Source organism: Squalius cephalus, assembly GCF_949319135.1.
Source record: "Squalius cephalus genome assembly, chromosome: 21".
NCBI classification, from domain to species: Eukaryota; Metazoa; Chordata; class Actinopteri; order Cypriniformes; family Leuciscidae; genus Squalius; species Squalius cephalus.
This window is the reverse complement of record NC_137142.1, coordinates 7,516,889-7,540,324: the sequence shown is the minus strand read 5'-3', so window position 1 is coordinate 7,540,324 and position 23,436 is coordinate 7,516,889. Positions and strand designations below refer to the sequence as shown.

The 23,436-nt window shown below is 37.3% G+C and overlaps 1 protein-coding gene across 2 annotated transcripts in view; it reads left to right on the top strand.

Moving 5' to 3' along the window:
* Positions 1-23,436, top strand: part of micu1 (mitochondrial calcium uptake 1) — a 99,159-nt gene that overhangs the window by 12,157 nt on the left and 63,566 nt on the right. For both annotated transcript variants that reach the window (XM_079855123.1, XM_079855122.1), the window contains exons 2-3: positions 4,585-4,749; positions 11,500-11,686. In XM_079855123.1, the coding sequence (XP_079711249.1) occupies positions 4,586-4,749; positions 11,500-11,686 (351 nt within the window). In that variant the 5' untranslated portion in view covers position 4,585. The remainder of the gene's footprint in view (positions 1-4,584; positions 4,750-11,499; positions 11,687-23,436) is intronic.

Below are 23,436 nucleotides of genomic sequence, written 5' to 3'. Positions count from 1 at the left end.
TAATGGCCATAACCAAATCCTTGCAATGTGAAGCCGCACATAAAGTGTTCTTCAGGAAGGCTTAAACCAGTTGCTTTCACTCTGATAGAACCCACTAGGGTGTTTATTGGGCTAATGCAGTATCCGCTCCGTTTGAAGAGTTTTGCGTGGCCCCAAAGTCCTCCGCCCCAGAGACCAGTGCCATCAGTCTGCAATGTCACGCACAAGCGCTCACTCCAATTAGCATGTAGCGCTCCCACTCTCATTATGTTCTGCTGAATCAGGACCTCAATCAAACTACAGTCAATATTGGAAAACGGACAGGTGGCTCTTCTAGCCTCTACGGAGCTTTTGCCTTCCTACGAACGAGGCAGAGCACATAGGGAGAGTTACCAGTCCCTCTTTGCCTACACTTGGATGTCAAAAGATGTGAATGACATAAGTAGCCCATTTCAAAGAAAAATGAACAGATGCTGGATTGTTTATGTGGGGGAGTCTGACAAAATTGGCAAAGAAAATTGAAAATCTCAAGTCTCAAGAGCCATCCTGCAGCTTCAATCAAAAGTTGTTATATGTACACTGTTTGACTGCAGTATGTTATTCCCGTAAAAGGAGCAGTTCACCCAGAAATGAAAAGTCATGAGTCATCATATACCCAGACACATGTTGTGATTGTGAAATTTGTTTTGAAAGGTGGATTTTTGAAAAATGTCTTAGTTTTTTCCAATAAGAGTGAATGGAGATGGATGCTGCTTTGCTCGAAAAACGCAAAGCACCATAAAAGTATCCTAATGGTCCATACGTCTTGTGTGCCTATCTTTTCTGAAGCTATTTAGTAGCATTGTGTGGTGAATATACAAATATGAACAGTTCTGTAGCCCTTGAATCAAATACGGTGCATTTAGACACATTGTAGGTTTGACACACTAACAGTGTCCTCATATTGTTTGGCCTGTTATTTCAGAAATAGCTTTCTGAAGAGAGTGAAGAGTTCCAGAAGAGCTTGAATAACGTTAGATTCGTAAGTCCATCGCTAACCTAAATAGGATCATACCATATTAAGCTAATGGTTACAGTAGGTGCTGTGATGTGATTTGATAAAGGCTGAAAATTGTCTGGTTAGATGTAAAGCAGCTCCCCACTGTTCCTCCATTTTGTCTGTTTAAATAAATGCTTATATCTTGTTTTAAAACTCTGATATAACTTTGTTAACAGGGATGTAAAGCGTTTAAGTAATTGGTTGTTGTTACTGTACTTAAGTGTAATTCTGAGGATTTTAAAGGCTTAACAGGTAAGATAAAAATTAGCTAGTTGCTAATATTTAGATCTAAACATGGCCTCTTGGTTTTATCTGTCTATTTCTAAAGCTAAGCAGAAAAAGAAAAAAATATCTATCTTATGTTTATCATTTGTTTATGTTTTATCATTTAATCATTTAGGTCTTAAATATAATTTAATCAAATATAATCATCATATTTTAAGAAATCATTATTATCATTTTGATGTTTACCATTATTATCATTTGAAATGTATGTTTAATGCTTTTCTTTTATTAATCTTTATGCCTCAAATGTAGCTGATTGACTTAGGGTGAACTTTTGCTGTTTAGATGAGGGCAAAAATCTATACGTTTCCGTTAGACGGGCCACAAATGCTAGAATGTCTCAGAATAAAGTTGTAAACGAATGTTATCTTAGCTAAACATCTTGCAGTGTACGGGCTAACACCAGTGTGTGAAAACTAGATGTGTTTGTGTCTTGTGTGTCTGCTTCGATGCAATATACTATGATAAGAGGAACTTAGCTCTGTTCCTATAAGAAACTGTATAATAGGGAGATCAATTTATGTACAGGTCAGTCTTACCTTGCACTCAGACCTTGCTCCTTCGCAACCTGTCCTTTCAAAAAGAGATATCTTAAACTACTTACTTATCTTTAGGCAAGAATATTATACTCAGAGTGTTTTAATTATATTTTACTTAGAAATATTAGAAGTGATTTTAACTGTTCATTTATGGTTCTTAATTAAAATTTTAATCCTGATTATGAATGAATTAATTTTACTCTTCATTTATTATTTGACTGTCTGCTGTTAAGAAATACAATTTGAATTAATCATCTGACTGGATCTCCTCCCTGCATCAGTTTACTTTAGGGGTGTGACGATGCACTTATAGCTGACGAGACGATCAAAAATGCAAAACAATACAGGTGCATTTAGATATGCTTTAACTAATCTAGTGCTGTCACTAACAAGTATTTTGGTAATTGAGTATAATCAGTTGGTTAGATGATCAGATGATTAATCGAGTAATTGGATAATTTTGTGGTAATAAAAATAGAACAATAGCATTTAAAATGACTTAAAATACAAATAACAATGAGGCAATAATAAATAGGGATGCATAATATATTTTGGCCACCATATCTGTATATTTGTCGATACATGTTCATTTTTAATGTTATTGGTCCAATATCTTAAAGTTGTAATATTATGTTTATGTTGTGTAAATATCTGATTTATCTCATGCGTTTTGTTGATTTAAATAATCCACTTGCAAAGCACTTCAGTTTACTGGTGTAGTGCAGTGCACTCAGTTCTAAGAGCAATGCACAACATTTATAACTATAATTGAGACTGTCATATACATAAAATTATAGAGAGTGAGCTGTGAATTGGGTTTAGTTGTTTTAGTGCATTGTTACGGGATTAGCACATCCACAACAGGATTACACATTCTGACAAGCACATTACTTCAAGTTCACTTGTGCATTCGTGTCATTAAGTTCTAATATAATGTTTATGCTGTATAAATACCTGATTTATCTAATTTATGATGCATTTCGTTGAGTTAATTAACCTGCTAACAAAGCCCTTCAGTTTCCCGGTGTTCATTCAGCTCTTCAGCTCAATGCCATTATTCGAAATGGTAATATTCATTTTAGATGTTTCTTTTTAAAACATTATGCATTATTAATAATATATCGCACTCTTATTTAATCAACAATATTGTTTAATTAAAATCATTTCATGAACTGTCTGTGCGGAGGCTATTCAATTTTATTTATCCATGGCAGATGCATTCAAACTAGGCTACTGTGTTTGATTTATGTTTAAGTGCTTGGGACATGGCTTTTTAATGAGGAAAATTTTGTTTTGTAATCAGGCTCTCATAAATTGTTAAAAACAAATTGCATTTAGATTCATCAGCTTTCAAATATAAAGAATTATCGGTTATCATATCGGCCAAAATGTTCATATCGGTGCATCCCTAATAATAAATGGTTCAAAAGCATGTAATCACATGGTTTTATTGAACAACACTGTTAAAATACATAATGTAATATATAAACATAATCAACTTATTTTCATTATGAATTATAACAAATGCTTCCAGGGGGTGCCAGCGGCCTGGTGAATGTTGTTGTTACACTTTACAGCCTGATCAAATCCTTGTTTAACATTGGCCAAACAACATTTAATTCCAATGTCCTCTTAATCTTTAATATTTGGCCACTTCTTCACGATAGAAATGCAACAGCCACTGTAATTTCTTGAAAAAGAACATGTGGACAGAACATGCAAACTCAGAGCGAGGGTGCGATGAACAACAATTCTCATATTTAAATTCTCCTGTGTTAGGGTTACAAATATGCTGCACGTTGCGTTCCCAGATGAATGTTATAAGCAACCCAAACTCACAGCATATGCATAGATGGACTTTGTAAACTGAGGTGCTGAGACGCGTTCCACGCATGTAAAATGATAACTGTGCAACACTTCGCAATGAAACATAAAGCATGCCAGAATTTCTGCATTTTCCAAATGCACATTATTTGAAACCCAATCAAACAGCAAGGTTTTGCCACAAAATCGACTCCCTCACGCTGATATCTCGAGACAGGTTTTCACCTCGACAAGAAATATCGTCACAAGATCTCGTCACACCCCTACTTTTTTCTTTTAAATACTTAAGTGCAATTAAATGTGATGTGACTTTTTACATTCACTTAAATTTTTTACACTATTTGCCCAGCCGACACAAAATGTAAATTTTATATACTTGCATCTCATAAAAGTTTGTTTTGTAAACTTTTAAGAGTACATTAGCTTAAAGATGAAAAGACATGGACTAAAAGCCTCAAAGCCCCATTTCATTTCATGGCTTTCTTAAGTCTATTGTTAAAAATCTGGCTTGTTCCTGCACTGCTGGATAATTAGTTTTTTGGGAGTGCAAGCTCAGGGTTGTGGGAGATCAACCCAGGGTTGTGGCTAGTGCAGGGATTCAGCCTAATCCATGCTGTGTTCTGGAAGGATCCAGAACCCCCATTTACAGTTTTAATTTCAGACAGAATCACATTATATCTTGCCGTTTAGGATTGGCCCAAATCTCCTGATGAAAGAGAGGCGGAATGGGCCTGTTCGACGTTGGATGAATTTCATTTAACTTGATAGTTTATAACGCTAGTTCACTGCCCTGATTATATATTTGAAATGGTGTCATTTGTGTCACTCCTGGAGATATTTGCATATGAATGTAATTCTCATTCTGTATTAAAAGTATTATTTGCATAATAATCACTCTCTCTTTCCATCTTCTTGCAGTATGTACCGCTTGCGGGCACTGACGGCTGCATCCGTCGGGATGGTGCAGTTGTCAAGAAGGCATCATACCGGTGCCTTCCGTTCTCATCAGCGGCGTAGACTGATGTTGGCCGCCCTGGCGGGGGTGACGGGCATCTCAGCCAGCGCTGGACTATTGTGGACGAGGTATGGACCACTGTGGACACCTAGGCTATCTCACCATATACTTGTCCACTGATATGTTGGGATGTACGATATATCGGCCACCATATCGATATATGATATCGTTATTGACCCGATAAGAAAATAGGTTATTTCCTTCAGCTGAGACACTTCAATTGCGCACTGTCCGCCATTATGGTTTTGAATTATCAATATGATTGGAATCAATTTGAAAAGGAAAATACAGTTGAGTGAAACATGTGCTTGTCTGGCATATAAGCTACATACAATTATAATGAGAAACCTACTGTAATAGAATGTTGTGAGTTCTTTGTACGCCTGTGTTTTAGTGCGTTGTTACGGGAAGACCGCATCCACAACGGAGTTACACCTTCATAACTATAAGTTTTGTCTGTCTATCTGTCTATCTACTTTAAACTACTTAAACCTTCAAACTACTTAAAACTTCTTCAAACTTCTTCAAACTATCTGGTCCGGCTTTCTCAAGCCAACTTATATTCAACATTATATATAGTATTTTAATGTAGTAATGTAGTAATGTCACTGAAATTCCGAAAACGTAATTTTTCCTCACGTAGTACTCGCGCTTTCAGGCATTCGTTGGATCTGACAAGACTCGCGATGCCTGATATGTTCCGCCTCTCCCAATATTAATGCACTATTCATATAAGAATAAACCATCTAAAATGCTTTGAATAATCATACTACTAAATAATCATACTACTAAAACTAAATGTGATATGGTGATTTAAATGATGTCCTTCACTTTGAGGAGTGTTTGCGCTTTCATGTTGATGAGTGCCGGAAGCATCTATGCTGCTCAGATGATCAATGCAATCAATCACACTTCTAATCGCAAGAAAGCATGTCAAAATGACTATTCCCAAACTGTAAATGGATAGTTCATACAAAAATGTTAATTCTGCATTTACTCTCTCATGTTGTTTCCAAGCTTCACGCAAGCATAACGTCCGTGTTTACTACGGTATGAGCGTTGTAAATCTGTTCATCATATAAAGCCATTGTTTCTCTTCAGAAGACTTGGATTAGACCACTCGATTTGGTTATTTTTACGATACCGTTTTGACATTTTTTTCATCTTTTAAAGCAACACTAAGGAACATTTTTTACCTTAAAATAATGTTTCCAAAATCGTATTTTGTGGTTCATCAAGTCGTAACAGGGTGAAAGGCACTTCTGGATTCGCTTTGCAGCCCTATATCTGCAATAACCACACTATGCAAGTTTGCCAAACCGGGTTGTGTTTCTGTAGTTCGAATGAGACATAAGAAAACTACAAATTTGACTTGTTTTACGTCAAGCGTTACAAATAGTCATTATTTAGTTTTTCTTCGTTTCTGATGTTGCAATACATCATACTTTCATGAAATCATGCAACATATTCTACCTTGTCTGTGGACATCATTCATTCCAAAGCCGGTGCTAGATAAACAGCGAGCGTGAGTGCGAAATTATTTATGACAGCGGTAATGGACAATTCCACTTCAAACCTGTAGGGCGACCGAAGAGGAAAAGTTCCTTAGTGTTGCTTTAAGTTTTAGAGGAATGGACTTTAAATGGAAGGACAGAAATCTCTCAGGTTTCATAAAAATATCTCCATTTGTGTTTGGAAGTTAAACAAAAATCTTTTGTGCCTATGAGGGTGAGTACATAATGACAGAATTTACATTTTTGGGTGAATTATCTTGATATAACGATGTATCGTTACACCCCATATTAATAACTATGATTGACTGCAGGTAAATGTGGCCCAAATCCATGTTTTTGCTCACATGTGACTCAGGTCTGTTTTTCTCAAGACTGTGAAAGGGCACAAACCACATGGAATCTGATCTTTTCAATTCTGATTTGGGCCACTTCCATATGTGGTACTAGATTCGCATTGATCGCATTGATGTTTTGCAATGCGACCTCAGTTTGAACGCAAAAAAGGGAATGAGGCTTGGTTGAGAACTGCATTAGAGAAGACAGTGTTGTCACTATGTCAAAGAGACACTGTTTTTTCCACATCGTTTCTAAAACTCAACTCATTTGGCTGACGAACAGTGGACAGTGGTTAGAATTTATTTTAAACACTGTACTGAACATTAAAACCAAAGGGTTAATCTGTGCGCTGTACAGTTTATGGAGAACAGCTTGTTTTCTGTTGCTTTTGTATGCTCTCACTTTTGTAAGACGGTTCACCGTTTTTTAGGAAAATTTACCACGGTTTTGTTATCTGTTTGTATTACCTTAGTTTTCCGACAAATATCACGATTAAATGGTGGATAACATTGTATCTATAATGTATAAGAAAATTACAAAAAACATACCACTCTGAAACGTATGGCGTCATTTTTTAGTCAAATGTCATGAGCGTGTAAGACATGCTCACGAGCACATTATGTTATTTCACGCGCGCAAAAATGAACCTTCAGCTGGCATGATAAAAGTACTCGCGCACAAATTCAACAACCGAGAGGTGTACAGGTAGCTGCGAGCGAGCGCCTGGCATACTCTCATAGGTTAACTCTGCTTGTACAGTGGAATCCTGCTCGCGCGCAGTGGATTTCTGCTCGCGGAGTGCTGTTTTGCTCGCGCAGTGGATTTCTGCTCGCTCAGCTGATTTCTGCTCGCTCGAGTCTACATGACTTTTGACAATTTGGGGGCGGAAACCAAGGAGGGCACTGACCCTCTTATGATTGGTCACTTTCATCATGGAAAATCTTGGGAAATCCTAACCCCGCCCACCGTCTGACGCAGCGCGCGTCACTCAGCTCGTTCTGCTACTCCGGCTATCTCTGTATATTTTAGACAACGAAATATGTGATAAAACACCATACTAACTCTTTTCGTTTTCATTTAAAGAAATCTTAAACATGATAGCCACACAAATGTGGTTCATGCAACGCGTATTGATTATATTCACTGCACATAACGTTTGCCTATTAAAAAAAAAAACTAAATATAAAACACAAACCTGCCTCTTTTCGTTTTAAATATAATATAAAAACATTAAACATTTTAATATGGTCCAGGCAATATGTGCATTTGTACTAAACAAGAGATTTTGCAGTAAACAACATTACAGTTTTTAAATTTTTAAATACAATTATTACAATTTAAAATGACAAAACTCAACCCAGTCTCTTTTTGTTAAATTTCAGTTTGATCAATATTAGCCATGATAAAAGTATAAGTAAAAGGTATAAGAAGCTATAAGCTACAAATAAAGCAAACAATTCAGTCAAACATACAAAGTCAGCGCTCTTGTCTAACCATACAACGATGACCGGGCGCTCGGCACTCATGTACCCCGCCTGGAACAGCCTTTCCTCGGTTATAGTCTTTCTGACGTTCGCCGCTTTCGCTGGGGTCTCTGTAGTGGTTAAACATGAGATATAATTCGTCTTGTGTATATCTAACGGGCGATTTTTGGTCTCGTGAATCTATAATTTATTCCCTGGCCATTGTGGCCAATCGTTTTGGCTGAGGGGAAGTTTCATAACTTTATAAGCTATTTAACATTACCGTTGTATGGTTTTACTAGAGCGCTGACTTTGTGTGTTTGACTGAATTGTTTGCTTTATTTGTATAGCTTCTTATACCTTTTACTTATACTTTTATAATGGCTAATATTGATAAAACTGAAATTTAACAAAAAGAGACTGGGTTGAGTTTTGTCATTTTAAATTGTAATAATTGTATTTAAAAATTTAAAAACTGTAATGTTGTTTACTGCAAAATCTGTTGTTTAGTACAAATGCACATATTGCCTGGACCATATTAAAATGTTTAATGTTTTTATATTATATTTAAAACGAAAAGAGGCAGGTTTGTGTTTTATATTTTGTTTTGTTTTTAATAGGCAAACGTTATGTGCAGTGAATATAATCAATACGCGTTGCATGAACCACATTTGTGTGGCTATCATGTTTAAGATTTCTTTAAATGAAAACGAAAATAGTTAGTAAGGTGTTTTATCACATATTTCGTTGTCTAAAATATACAGAGATAGCCGGAGTAGCAGAGCGAGCTGAGTGACTCGCGCTGCGTCAGACGGTGGGCGGGGTTAGGATTTCCCAAGATTTTCCATGATGAAAGTGACCAATCATAAGAGGGTCAGTGCCCTCCTTGGTTTCCGCCCCCAAATTGTCAAAAGTCATGTAGACTCGAGCGAGCAGAAATCAGCTGAGCGAGCAGAAATCCACTGCGCGAGCAAAACAGCACTCCGCGAGCAGAAATCCACTGCGCGCGAGCAGGATTCCACTGTACAAGCAGAGTTAACCTATGAGAGTATGCCAGGCGCTCGCTCGCAGCTACCTGTACACCTCTCGGTTGTTGAATTTGTGCGCGAGTACTTTTATCATGCCAGCTGAAGGTTCATTTTTGCGCGCGTGAAATAACATAATGTGCTCGTGAGCATGTCTTACACGCTCATGACATTTGACTAAAAAATGACGCCATAGAAACGTCCTGTGAAATCCGTACTTGCAAAGTCTTTGCATGACATCCATTCTGCACTGTCCTTTTGTTCGTTAACATTGTCAGGGTCTGAATCGAGCTTGAATTGTTTTGAAATTGACGCCATCCTTATTTATATTTACACTAGAAGAACTCGCAGTTATGGAGGGGCGGGACATTTCCAGAACACGCGCTAAGTGGTGCCAATCACAACACACTAGGCCAGCTAACCAATCACAGCACATTTCATATTTCGGAAGGAGGGACTTCAATACGCGTGTGTTTTAAGATCTAGTGTGTTTAAATACACTAGATCTTAAAACGAGTATCAATTTTTCAAACTGCTGTGTTCCTAAATTCACTTGTAGGACTTAAAACTATACATTTTATTTTAAGCGTCCTTTATGTTTTTTTTTTGTTTGTTTTGTTCTTTTTAGATAGTTTACTATATAATTTTAATATTAGCCTAATATCAGTTATCAGCCATAACATCGCTTTATCAGTATAGGCCATCATTTTAATATTTGGTGGTGCATCCAGAGAAATATGACTGTAAAATGTTCATTATTTAGTGAGATTCACCAGTTGTTGGAGAAGTCTAGGAGAAATAGGAGAAAGTGTTGTAATAGAAGTGTCCTTATGGTGCCCATATCTGCAGAGATTCATCTGCAGTCTGGGTGAAGGCCAGTCCAATGCAGGGTCCTGTGGTTATGAATAGAGGATCTGATATGTCAGCAAAATAGAGAAATGCATCTGGGACGTAATCTATAGAATGAAGGAGTTATGGGACAAGGTGGCATTTTAGTTCTCAGTCTGTGCAGTCATTTTTCCTGTGTCACATTATATTGAGTTATTGAACACACCTTCAAACACACGTCCCATCAACACAACGGCAGGCCTTTTTTCCAATTACTGCTTTGTGTCCTGAAGATATTGACCTCCTTGCACTCTTCAATGACTTTTAGTATGAGGCACACATCTAGAGATACACACACAGACAGCTTGACAACATTGGTTCCCATGTGTAATGCTGAGTAAACTAGATTTTTACATTTTTGAAGAAAAAATGAGATGTGTTTACCGACGCAAAACTCAAAACCATTTTTTTTGTGCACCAGTGTGTTTTTAGCACATTGCTATGTGGTTGCTAGGGTGTTCTGGGTTGTTGCTAGCTGGCCCAAGTCAAAATTGCTTCAGTTTAATCAATGATATTTTATTATATCTGAAATTAAAGTGTGATTGCTTAAAAGGAATGGTATGAGGACACATGACAAAAACTGTGGACAGTTTGCTAAACTAAGGATTAAGGCCTTGGATTAAGGCACAGTTAGCTAGATTAAACTACTGGTTAAATTTGTAATAATTTAGAATGATTAATGTTTTTGAAAGAAGTCTCTTATGCTCGCCAAAGCTGCATTTATTTGATCAAAAAACAGTAACAACAGTAATATTGTGAAATATTATTACAATTTAAAAGAACTGCTTTCTATTTGAATATATTTTAAAATGGAATTTATTTTTGTGATGCAAAGCTGAATTTTCAGCATCAGTACTCCTGTCTTCAGTCTCCTCCAGAAATCTTTCATATGCTGATTTGGTGCTCAGTTGTTATTAATGGTTCTTATTATATATATCAATGTTGAAAATGTTTTTGCTGCTTAATATTTTTGTGGATTTTCAGGATTCTCTGATAAATAGAATGTTAAAAGAACAGCATTTTTCTTTTGTAACATTATAAAAGTCTTTACTGTCACTTTTAATGCATCCTTGCTGTATATCTTTCTTTCTTTCTTTCTTTCTTTCTTTCTTTCTTTCTTTCTTTCTTTCTTTCTTTCTTTCTTTCTTTCTTTCTTTCTTTCTTTCTTTCTTTCTTTCTTTCTTTCTTTCTTTCTAAAATCCCAAACCTTTGAATAGTAGTGTATCCACAAAAAGATTAAGCAGCAAAAACATTAATAACATCAGCATTGATAATTTCAACACTGATAATAGTACCGTAATAAATGATTCTTGAGTAGCAAATCATCACATTATTATGATTTCTGAAGGATCATGTGACACTGAAAAATTGAGTAATGATGCTGAAAATTCAGCTTTGCATCACTGTAATAAAATACATTTTAAAGTAGAATATAGTTATTTTAAATTGTGATATTTCACAATATTGCAGTTTTGGCTATTTTTTTATCAAATAAATGCAGCCTTAATGAGCGCAAGAGACTATTTAAGATGTACAGTATTGCTACTGTATATTCAGTGTGACTGACGTGCATACTCTCTCCTGCCCGGCAGAGCATATGCTGAAGCAGCGTCTTCAGTGAAGCATGAGGAGCAGATGCAGGAGGAGGAGCCTCTGAATGATGTGGTGCAGGAGGAGGTGTCAGACGGCGCTCTCGAGTCCAGTGGCGGGGAGGAGGAAGATGAGGCTGGATCGGATGGGAAGAAAAAGAAACAGAGAGTCGGCTTCCGTGACCGCAAGGTGATCAATGCACGTGCACATCATCTTAATCGCATCATGATGAGGTCAGTGTCATCCAGTCATTATCTGATGATCCGTCTGACTACACCATGTGCAGATGAAATGTGAAGCCGTCACGTCTAATAAACATGCAAATCCACAGTCATAAAATCAACCGGGTTTCATCCGAAATGCCAGCAGTGGGAATGTGGCAGAGCGACAATAGCAGAGTTAATGAATTGCAGCTGACTTTAACTGTGGGGGAAATGTGATTATTAAAGCAGCATCTGGGACAGGCAAGTGTGGGACTTACTGATTAAAGGGAAAGAGGAGAAATGATAAGAGAAAATAGGGAAATAAATAACAGTTGTTTTTCTCAGAAGTTGATTTGTTTCCTTTAAAGGGGGCCCAAAAAATACTTTTCCTAATAGAGTTTGACAGTATTCATTCAATATTGCCAGACTACACACACACACACACACACACACACAGCTTGTGTCTTTTACAAATATACATTTTATGTGATATCATAAGCAAAGTGACGGTGAGTAAGAGCGTTCACACACAATAGATCACAAGATCCATCAGAGAACGTTGTGAATCCGTTGATATCACTAGAGGAATAGTGCGCTGTAAATACGAGGGGACACTGTGGTCCAATTCGCTGTTTTCCAACCTAATTCAAATTTAGAATGCCTGTTTCTACGGCCTCATAAACAAGCTTACACATTCTTGTCTATAAAAAGGTCAGTTAGAGAGTTCTAGTGGAAAGCGATCTTAATGTATAACACACCATGAAAATAAATATGTTCTTAACTTATTCTTAGTTTCTAACTCAATCACTGGCAAGTGAAATCCAAAAGTTTATTAGCTAATGGCTAATAACAGACATTATTTAGTTGCCTAGCACAAATGTAGTTGTATATGCAAATGATGTTCTCGCAATGTGGAGGGCTATAAAAGTCACCTTGAAATCAAAATTCTTATTTTTTATGGAATATTACCATTTTTATGATAAATGTTTTTTAATGTGCCCTCGTAATCTTTAATCAAAATAACTTCCTGTCTCCCTCGGGGCAGGATCTTTTCTCTTCTCTGATGACATGTTTATTGGCAGGGCAACCTGTCACTCACATGAGGTCAGAGCAGTAGAGTGAAACACCGCCCGCCCACTTTTTCAGCGCCGTTGGTTCCGGAGGTATTTTTTTCCATTCAAATAGTGTTATTAGCCCTGAACCAGGCCAACCAGCTGTGAGGTGAATCTTAACATTACAAACTTTGATTTGAATCAAAAAAGTATTGGAAAATGTCACTAAAATTCAAAGGTACCAGACTGTGTACTTAACGGCCTTAGTGAGGTAAGGAACTACAATCCCATGAAGCATTCCGAAGAGCATGACCAAATTAATATATATTTAAACAATATATTAAGTTTATTGCAAAATATTCATATAATCAAATAGACTGACTTGATTTCGTCAATTGCGCTTTTGGCTTGCTTTGCTTGTTCTGACTCTCTGATTGGTGGATTTTTCTTCATGGCATCATGGGTAATGTAGTTTTTCACCATGAATTCAGCTGTGAAACACGATTATTTTAAAACTAAGTTGAAATAATGCAGGCTGGCGGCTTCAACAGAAACAAATACTGTTGATTAACAACCTCGTAGCTCACAGTAGGGCTGTCTTTAAAGGGTTAGTTCACCCAAAAATGAAAATTCTGTCAGTAATTACTCACCCTCATGTTGTTCCAACCGCGTAAGACCTTCGTTCATCTTCGGAACACAAATTAAGATATTTTTGATGAAATCTGAGCTATGTCTCACTCCTCCATAGGCTGCTATGTGACCGAAACTTGCTGGCCCAGAAAAGTCATCAAAGAGATCGTTAATATAGTCCAAGTGACTCCAGTGGCTCAATCTTAAGTATATCAAGCGACGAGAATACTTTTTGTGCGCAAAAACAAACAAAAATAACGACTTTATTCCACTATTCATTTCCTTCTCTCTGGGCCTCTAGTTGGTTCGCGTAGTCTTTTTGCGCAGCGCGTCTGTGTTCACGTCACCACGTAGGCTCACTATTGGCCGACGCCGGTCATGTGTATGATGCGTGATGACGTGCAAGCGCAAAAACACTACGAGGCCCAGAGAGAAGGAAATGAAAAGTGGAATAAAGTCGTTATTTTTGTTTGTTTTTGCGCACAAAAAGTATTCTCGTCGCTTGATATACTTAAGATTGAGCCACTGGAGTCACTTGGACTATATTAACGATCTCTTTGATGACTTTTCTGGGCCAGCAAGTTTCGGTCACATAGCAGCCTATGGAGGAGTTAGACAAAGCTCAGATTTCATCAAAAATATCTTAATTTGTGTTCGAAGATGAACGAAGGTCTTACGCGGTTGGAACAACATGAGGGTGAGTAATTACTGACAGAATTTTCATTTTTGGGTGAACTAACCCTTTAAGTTATTGCTAAAAATCTATTTCCCTTTGGAGAATTTACTCCTGGAACCTGATTGATGCAATCTATAGCAAACCATAATGTTCCAAAAATCCAATCAATTCCTGATGGACAAAATCAAGTCCCACACTACATTTATTTTCTCATTCAAGAAGTCATTTCACTTAGAACTTTTGTTTCATGCTGACTAAAAAAAGTCTTTAAGTTATTGCTAAAAATCTATTTCCCTTTGGAGAATTTACTCCTGGAACCCGATTGATGCAATCTATAGCAAACCATAACGTTCCAAAAATCCAATCAATTCCTTATGGACAAAATCAAGTCCCACACTACATTTATTTTCTCGTTCAAGAAGTCATTTCACTTAGAACTTTTGTTTCATGCTGACTAAAAAAAGTCTTAAAGGGATAGTTCACCAAAAAATGATGCATAGAACCATCGAGGATTGTTCTCGCATGTTGCACAAGCATGTTTGAGCTTCCACAAGAACCATTTACAGTAGGTTAAATCTTGTGTGTCAGGAAAGTACGGTTGAGATTCCATTGACCATATTTTATGTGCTCTATTTATGTGCATTGATCACTGTTTATATTGAAGACAATCCTAAACTAAGTCTTTTCATTATATAAAGAGATCATAAGCTTTCAAAATACTTAGATTTAACCACTTGATTCATATAGATTATGTTTGCTGCAAGTTTTTGAAGCATGTCAAATTTGGGTAAATGGACTGGAGGTACAGAAATCTCTCGTTTCATTAAAAATATCTTCATTTGTGTTTTGAAAAGTAATGAAAGGTTAATGGGTTTGGAACCAAATGAAGGTGAGAAATGATGACAGAAAAATAGCAATCCTGTTTATATAACAGTTCTTGGTACAAGAAAATTTGACTTCATAAGTGGGTACTACAAGATATTCCCTTATGTTTCCCTTATTGGTTAGTTCCAATCCTTGATTCTGATTGGTCAATAGCTTCACGTCAATATTCACGATAAAACACGGCTATGACCGCTTCACCCAACGATTCTATGTATCACAACACAACACCCCTAACAACCACTCTTAGCAACTTAAAGGGGGGGTGAATTGCTGTTTCATGCATACTGAGTTTTTTACACTGTTAAAGAGTTGGATTCCCATGCTAAACATGGACAAAGTTTCAAAAACTAAGTTGTACGTTTGAAGGAGTATTTTTGTTCCAAAAATACTCCTTCCGGTTTGTCACAAGTTTCGGAAAGTTTTTTTCGAGTATGGCTCTGTCTTACGTAAGATAGAGCGGAATTTCCTTATATGGGTCCTAAGGGCACTTCTCCGCGGCCGCGCGCGCACTCGCAGACCAGAGAGAGAAGAGAGCGAAAGCAGTACGTTACCTCAAAGCGCTATGCTCGGCTTTTTAGGGAAGTCAATGTCACCAAAGAAGTGGGTTTTTGGTTGGCAGGGCAAGACAACCCTGCACAGATTCCCAAAGAACCCAGCGTTAAGGGAATAGTGGATGGAGTTTGTTTTTTCGAAGCATCAACGGAGGTTGTGCACGACTCTTTGTTCCCTGCATTTCGACGATGATTGTTTTATAAACAAAGCCAGATCGACTTATTTGCAGATCGTCTAATGCTTAAGGATCGAGCAGTCACGGTGAGTAAACTACTTCAAATGTCTCTCTGTGTTGTTGTTAGATCAGTTAGCACAGCTATAGCACACCGCCCACACGGCCCGCCCCCAGCCGCTCGGTTTTTTCCGGAAAGACTCGGTACAGCCAATCTTTCACCTCTAAATATAATAAAACTAAAGACGTTTTGGAGATATGAAGGATGCAATACTACTCTATAGGTACTCAAGATTAACAGGAGATTGAGTGAAAATGAGCATTTCACCCCCCCTTTAAACACATGTTTGATCTCATTGATATTGTTCATTGAAGCTATAGTAGAGTATCGTTAGAGATCGAGTAAGCGAGAGTACCTGCATTTACAGTAGACATAGCATTTTCCTTCAGGTCAATCCTATATTCAGAATAAAAAAATCTGTTTGAATGCCCCCTGCGATATTGTGTCCTTTTAACAGTTAAGGAGTTTTCCCTTGCCCTATAGTCATCTGTCAGTTACATCTTCCTTCTCCGTAATCAAGTTTGAGTCGTTTCGATATAAGTCTTCTCTACTGACTGACTCACTCATAAAGACAGTCTCTGCCGCCATCTAATGTATGAAACTTCTGTTGCTGTTTACGGTCATGGATTATTTTTTCCAGCGGAAGGAAGGCTTTTAGTGATTTTACTTCATAAAAGTTGCATAGATACATATTTTTCGGCTTTAATGTTTGTATTGTCTGGTAACCGTTTTATAAAAGCAATAAGGTACTCCGCTTCGCATTGTGCCTAACCACGCCCTTCAGCCGTGACTTATTCACGATACAGCACAGCCTCTCGTACCTTATTGCTTACTTTAAACAGATGCTGTACTGGAGGACACTGTCACAGTCAGAGAGGAACCCCCTTGAACAATCAAAACTGTCCAGTGGCACCACTTTTATTTGTGTTTGCTAAACGTTTAATGTTTTTATTTGATTTTGATTTTAATTGTGCCGTATGCTGTAAAGCACTATGTAGGCCCTGCTGAAGATGGATCTATTCATCACCACAATTAGCTTTGGCTTTTACACTTCTTTGTTGGATCATGGCTGTTCAATAATTTAATTTCTCAACATGGCTACTTCGGCGATGTCTTGTGCTTTTTGCGTGTATGTGTTCTTTAAAAAAGGAGAGAATTTGTCAGGATGATTTATTTTTGCTACCCTGCGTCCTAAAATAGCGAGGCGCGGCAGAAGTGGTTCAGACCTTTTTGTTTAGAACCTAATCTTCACAAGCCGAGAAAAAGGGAGAGAATGTAGGTATTCTCTGACATATGGATGCAGTATTAAAATAAACAGCATACATCAAACCAGCAGCACATTAAAAGCGAAGTTGATTTGTTGTAGGATGGTGGAGCTCTGCCTTTGATGGATGAGGCCATTCATCACGTAGCGGGGTACATTAAATGGCTGTCTCCGTTTACGCGAGCTCTGCCCTCCAGGCCACTTCTCCAACCAATAGACCTCATTCATGAAATGCAAACAAAACTAATTTGTGAGTAGATCATTTGTGGACTAGGAGGTGTATAAACATGTGCAACAGCAGAAATGTGTAGTGGTAGAGTTGTGCGATTACCATCGTAACTAAGGAAGTGCGATATGCGCGGTTTCGATTTTAAGCGCAATTTTGAAACGATATTTCCTCACACACATACTTGTCTGTATAATTTTTGGAAGCGGCTTTATTGACGATATGCAGGCACCATATCTTTGAATAAATCAAACGTGACGGCGTCTTTTCGAACACTTTTCGTATGTTGTGCAGTTCGCAAATGCCTCTGAAACCCCACAAATTTTTTTTTGAGATGTGAACAGATATGTACAGGCTGCACATCACTGAAAATTTTCCCCACGATACTGTCAGAGCTGGAGTTTGACTACCAACACAACGAAAATATGACTGTAACAGTATTTAGTAGGCCTACGTAACAACATGTGGGAGCGTGCATTAGAGCGGTTTCTGCGCGGAACGCAGCGATGAGTTTAACAACGCTTGTAACGCGGATCATAACTATGCTCTTTCTGTGTTAAACTGATGTGTGTTCATGACACCTTAAGAAAAAGAAAAAATATAATATTTTGTATTCCCTAAAACTTTTCTTAAGAATGTTCTTATCTTTTTTTCTTAAGATTGTTCTTAGGATAAAATTTAAGAAGTATTCATATTCCCGAAAAGAATGTTCTTAAAAATCATCGTAAATAACTTCTTAAAGTTAGGATAACCTCTAACCTGTCCTAAATAACCAAATGTTTAATGAATTTGAGTTGTTTCAAATATTAAGCATTACAATAACACTAGCTAGCTAAATATAATATTATCTCCTTATAATAATCTCCTTGAGACAGGCTCTTATAGAATAACTATTTTAACTTGACACGGTGCATTAAAAACACTTTGCCTCCTGCAAAACCAGTCGGGATGAAAATAGTCTGCACACTTATGATCTACAGTAATCTGCAGGCAGTGCAAAAAGACGGGCGTTGAAGTGTTTTTCAGCCAGCGAGTCTTCAGCAATAAGCCTTTTTCAATCAATTAACACCAAAGCCTGTCATTTTCTTAAGAAAATATTTGAGAACTTAGGATTTTTTTAAGAATTGCACTTAGGAACATTTTACATTTACATTTAGTCATTTAGCAGACGCTTTTGTCAAAGTGACTTACAATTTAGGACTAAGTTAAGCGAGTCATCGTGAAGAGGCAAAAACAATGCAAGAAGTGCTCAAAATACAAAGTTCAGGCATTGTTCAGAGGAGCATAAGCCCGATAAGGGAGGATTATAGGAAAGGAATTATAAGAAAGGTTAAGTGCTCATGGAAGAGATGAGTTTTCAGTTGTCTTTTGAATGTTGCCAGGGATTCTGCGTTCCGGATGAGGGTGGGGAGAGCATTCCACCAGCATGGAACCGTGAATGAGAATGTTCTGAAAAGTGATTTTGTGGATCTCTGTGATGGAACCACGAGACGTCGCTCGCTGACCGATCGTAGGCTTCTGGTAGGGATTTAGACTCGTAGGAGTGAGTGAAAGTAGGAGGGAGCTGAGCCTGTGATAGATCTGTAAGCAAGCATTAATGCCTTGAACTTGATGCGAGCAGCGAGAGGTAGCCAGTGCAGAGAGATGAACAGAGGAGTGACGTGGGCCCTTTTTGGCTCGTTGAAGACAAGACGAGCTGCAGCATTCTGAATCATTTGTAGAGGTTTAGTTGCACATGATGGAAGTCTAGCCAGAAGAGCATTGCAGTAGTCAAGCCTAGAGATGACCAGGGCCTGGACGAGAAGTTGTGTTGAATGCTCAGTTAGGAAAGGCCTGATCTTCCTGATGTTGTGCAGTGCAAACCTGCATGATCGAGCTGTCTTTGAAATGTGGTCTGTGGAGGTCAGCTGGTCCTTACAAACATTCTTACAAACTTCTTAGAATTTATCTTAAGAATTTACTTAACTTCTTTCTTAGGAAGATTTTCGTGAATCCGGCCCCTGGTACGAAATGTGCCATTGTTTTTCTAAGTAAACACACGCGTATTTTACCATTGCACATCTCGCTCATGACACTGTATCCTATGCTGTGCTCAAGGTAAAAAGTTCAACTTTTAAAAAGCTCATTTCTAGACATATATCTTGTGTTTTTAACTGCAAAAACACTTTCTGTGTTAATGGCCCCTACTCCGTTTTGCCACAGCTATAGTTTGACAGGTCTTGCAAATTATGCTCTATGCTCTATGATACATCATCTCTGCTGTATTCAAAAATGTATGGAATATTATTATTTTTTTATTCCAACATAAATACCTTAATATTAAGATTTTGTTCAAACTGCCCACCCCTTAAAACAAATTGTTATAATAGTTTTAATGCGTGATTTCTGCTGAAATTAATTTCGCGCTTATTTCATAAATGAGGACCTCTGTTTATTTTTTGACATGCGCTTTGTGTTTTGGTGTGTTTTCAGACTTATCTGGGTCATTTTGAGTGTTCCCATCAAAATTCGATTCATTTTAAAGTGTCATATTGGTAATCTTCTTAAAGGACTCTGAAATTGTAATATTATAAGAAGAAACTAATAAGCAAATGCTTTTTGACGGGTGCCAATCATTCTATCTCATCCCTGTCCCAAAATACGTCTCACTGAAAACTCCCATCTTGTTTGAATCAGTTTCAAAGTAGAACCATGTCTTTCCGAAGGAGTATCGATCCATTTAGTCCACGTATCTAGATTTTTGCTGATAATGGATGTCTCGTCGCATTCTGCACAGATTTAAAGTCTTCTCAAGTTTGATGCTTTGTTTGAGATGAACTTTTAATCTTTAGCTGAATTGATGTTTTCTGTAATGGATATTTTCCTTTGTCCTAATTAAAGTTTGGACCACGGCTCCATTAACAGCCGACAGAAAAAGAATAATGGAGATTAATGCATTCAAATGGCATGCCTTTTTCCAGTTGTATCACATTATGTTAACATTATGAAAGGATATCGTGTTTTTATCCAAATATTCATAGATGGCGTTCAGTAAACCAATCTTAGATTGATTCTCCTGAAATTACATTGTTTCTGTGGTTCTATCAAAACATTACTCTGTTTCTTTGAGGATCTGACCTGCCTGACACAGCAACATTGACTCCAATGTCAGGAGGTTGTTTCAGGGGCATCTGTTAGATATGCAATAGGTCAAGAAACCTATTTGAAAACTTGCCGTTTGGTGTTTAAATTACACATTTGACTTTTTCTGATTATGCAGAGGACCACAGGATCACATTTTTAGAGGGGTTGTAATAAATATAGAGTTCAAGGTTCTTTATTTTTGCATGTGATGTAATGTTGTGAAATGTTTTTCTCTAGTTTCTCGTCCCACAGTGCAAAAACAACAAAACAGCAAAGTAAAAAAAAAACAAGAAAACCAACACATAATGAATATAAAATAAATCCGGTATGACATGTATAAGCTAATTAAAATAAATAAAGGATAGTGTCTGTGTGTGAAGTAGGAATTATGCAGGGCTATCATATAGGGGGTGCTATAAATTATATTTATAAAATACACCGTAACATAAACATAGTTGAGTTTTACAAGACCATTTTGCACCAAATCGTTCAGAAGGAACTGCAGAGCGGTGGGTGCTACACAACCAGAAACGGCATGAAGTTTGACAGCATTTTATTGTTAGTTCTACTGCTGTTTAGCAATACTCTACAGCCTCCATAATTATGCTCCTAAGATACCTTGTTTTAACCAATTTTTTTTTTAAAACCGCAACACATGTATCCTTGGCACTTAATACTATTTGGATGACGCATTATGTCGCTTCTTTTGTAGAGGGTTCGCAATCACTTATGTGATTCCATTTCCTTAGCAAGGCATAGGTTTGAGACAGACAGTGTTTTATAGCACAGTGAGCTCTCAGAAGATCAAGGAAAGTGTTTCTTATGTGTATGTGTGTGTGTGATGTATGCCTCTAGGTATGTCCTTGCTTTGGTACTTGTGTGTACTTTGTCTCCACCCTTTCTTGGTGTGCCAATGTCAGCTGGAATCACTGCCAGCCCACTGTTGGTGCCAGGACCAGTAAAATGTCCTCGATAGTCAGTCATAATGTTTCAGTAGTTAAATGAGGACATTTGGCCCTCACAAGTATAGCCAAACCTGTACACACACACACACACACATACACATACACAAACAAGCCTCTTTCTGTATGAACGATGTCATGGAGATGGCAGTTAGTGATGCATAGAGTGACCTTTGTGAACGTTGTGTACAGTTGCTCTCATTAAAAAGACAACATGCATTGTCCTATTATTATTATCATAGACATCTGAACCGCCGCCTTCAATTTCTGCCTGGATCAGTTTGCAGCTTTTTCTTTTATTGTTAGGGCTTCTTATGTGCAAGACAGATGGTCACACAGCAATCGCTTACGTGCTGGAAGAGGGTTTATTTTATGATATTAAATTAAATTCTCTTATGCCAACTCATGAAATCGTGAGCTTTAATATTTCAGAACCAAGTATCAAGATCACTTTAAAAGAAAAACTACATTTGCATTTTCTGAAGGAAATATCAGTACTTGCAAGGCAGCAACAGGAAAGTGTAGTTCAGGTTTTAGGTTTTTTTTTTTTTTTTTTTGTAAATCACCTTAGAGTTGCTTTGCAGACTTTGTCATAATAATTCAGTCAGTGCATTTCTTGTTTTTTGTCTATGAATATGAATACACGTCAAATTTGAAAAGAGCCCTGTATGCCATTCCAAACCTGTAAACCTTTTTTTCTATGGAATACAGAAGATATTTTGGGGATGTTTTGACTATTTTTGTAATGAAAGTCAATGGGCTCCAAAACACCATTGGACCCTTTTAAATTTTATTATATGAAAAACAAAAACAAAACAAAATAAAAACACAATTTTTCTAAATATCTTTTTTGTTTCACAGAAATAAGAAAGTCAACTTCACTCAACCTTTATAATTGGAGTGTGTTCACAGCAAAACTGAGTGCAACTGAATAAAGGCAAAGGTCTCTGAATGTGTTTTTAGAACTTGAAATTTTAATATTTTTAGCTTGACATGGCGTGTTAAAAATACAATACTTATGGTGCAAAATCTTGAAATAACGGTGAGGCACAATGCAATGACCAAGTATGTCTATGATCTGACACAAGTATAAACTAAAAATTAAAAATAAGCTGTAGTGCGCAGTGACCTCTTGAATCTCAGTGTTTGACAAGTACAGTTTCACATTACAAACATCACTTACTGCACATCATGCATTCAGGCAGGATCCTGAACTCCAAATCCTCATCATTTCATCTTGCAATTACAATCACTTCTCTTGTCTAATAGCAGCATGCAAACTGACAATCAATTAGCATAGAAATTACGTAAATTAGCATACAGTGGGCTGCATAATGAGTCGCAAAATGGGCATTTGCTAAAGATGGCCAGATAGAGGAAAAGAAAACATCAACAAAGGCTGGATGAGAATGATGAAACTGACCTCTATTACTACATCTCATTTTGATGATCTTTGCTAAAAAATACAGACATATCCATCACACTAAGAGACACAAACTGCAGTAATTGCTCTTATTTAACAGTTAATTTGTCTCCATTAATGGCTGTCAATCAATTAAACATTTTAATGGAACGAGTTGCATGATATGCTGAATAAATATCCCCAAATTACGATAGTTTAATAACATTATTGAGGCCAAAAAATCATTTAATAGACATCACACAAAAGTGGCATTAAAGATAAATATATTGTGTTTCATATCATTGATAATAAGCCCAGAGTCCACAGCAATCCGTTCAATTAAATTTGTCAGTCTGTCCAAGGTGGTTGATTACGTTACGCTGTTAATAAATTGACAGCTGTAGTCTGAAAATGTCCAGTTTATGTATCTGAAATATTTATACACATTTTAAATTACTTAAGCCGCGTTTTCACCGAAATTACACAAAACAATTTGTCCCAGGAACCCAACCCCCAACCAATCAGCATGTTCAGCGCCCAAGTCCCACCCCCGAAAGTTCCTGAACTTCCTGCAAAAGTTCTACCTCGCAAGCAGAGACTTTCCGAGCGGGATATTTTTGCCCGGAACTTCATATAGACCCTGTTTCCTGCGGTCGAAACACACGGAGTACCACCCCAAAGTCCCTAGTTCCTGGGGAAAGTTCCTGCGGTGGAAACGCTGCTATACAGTT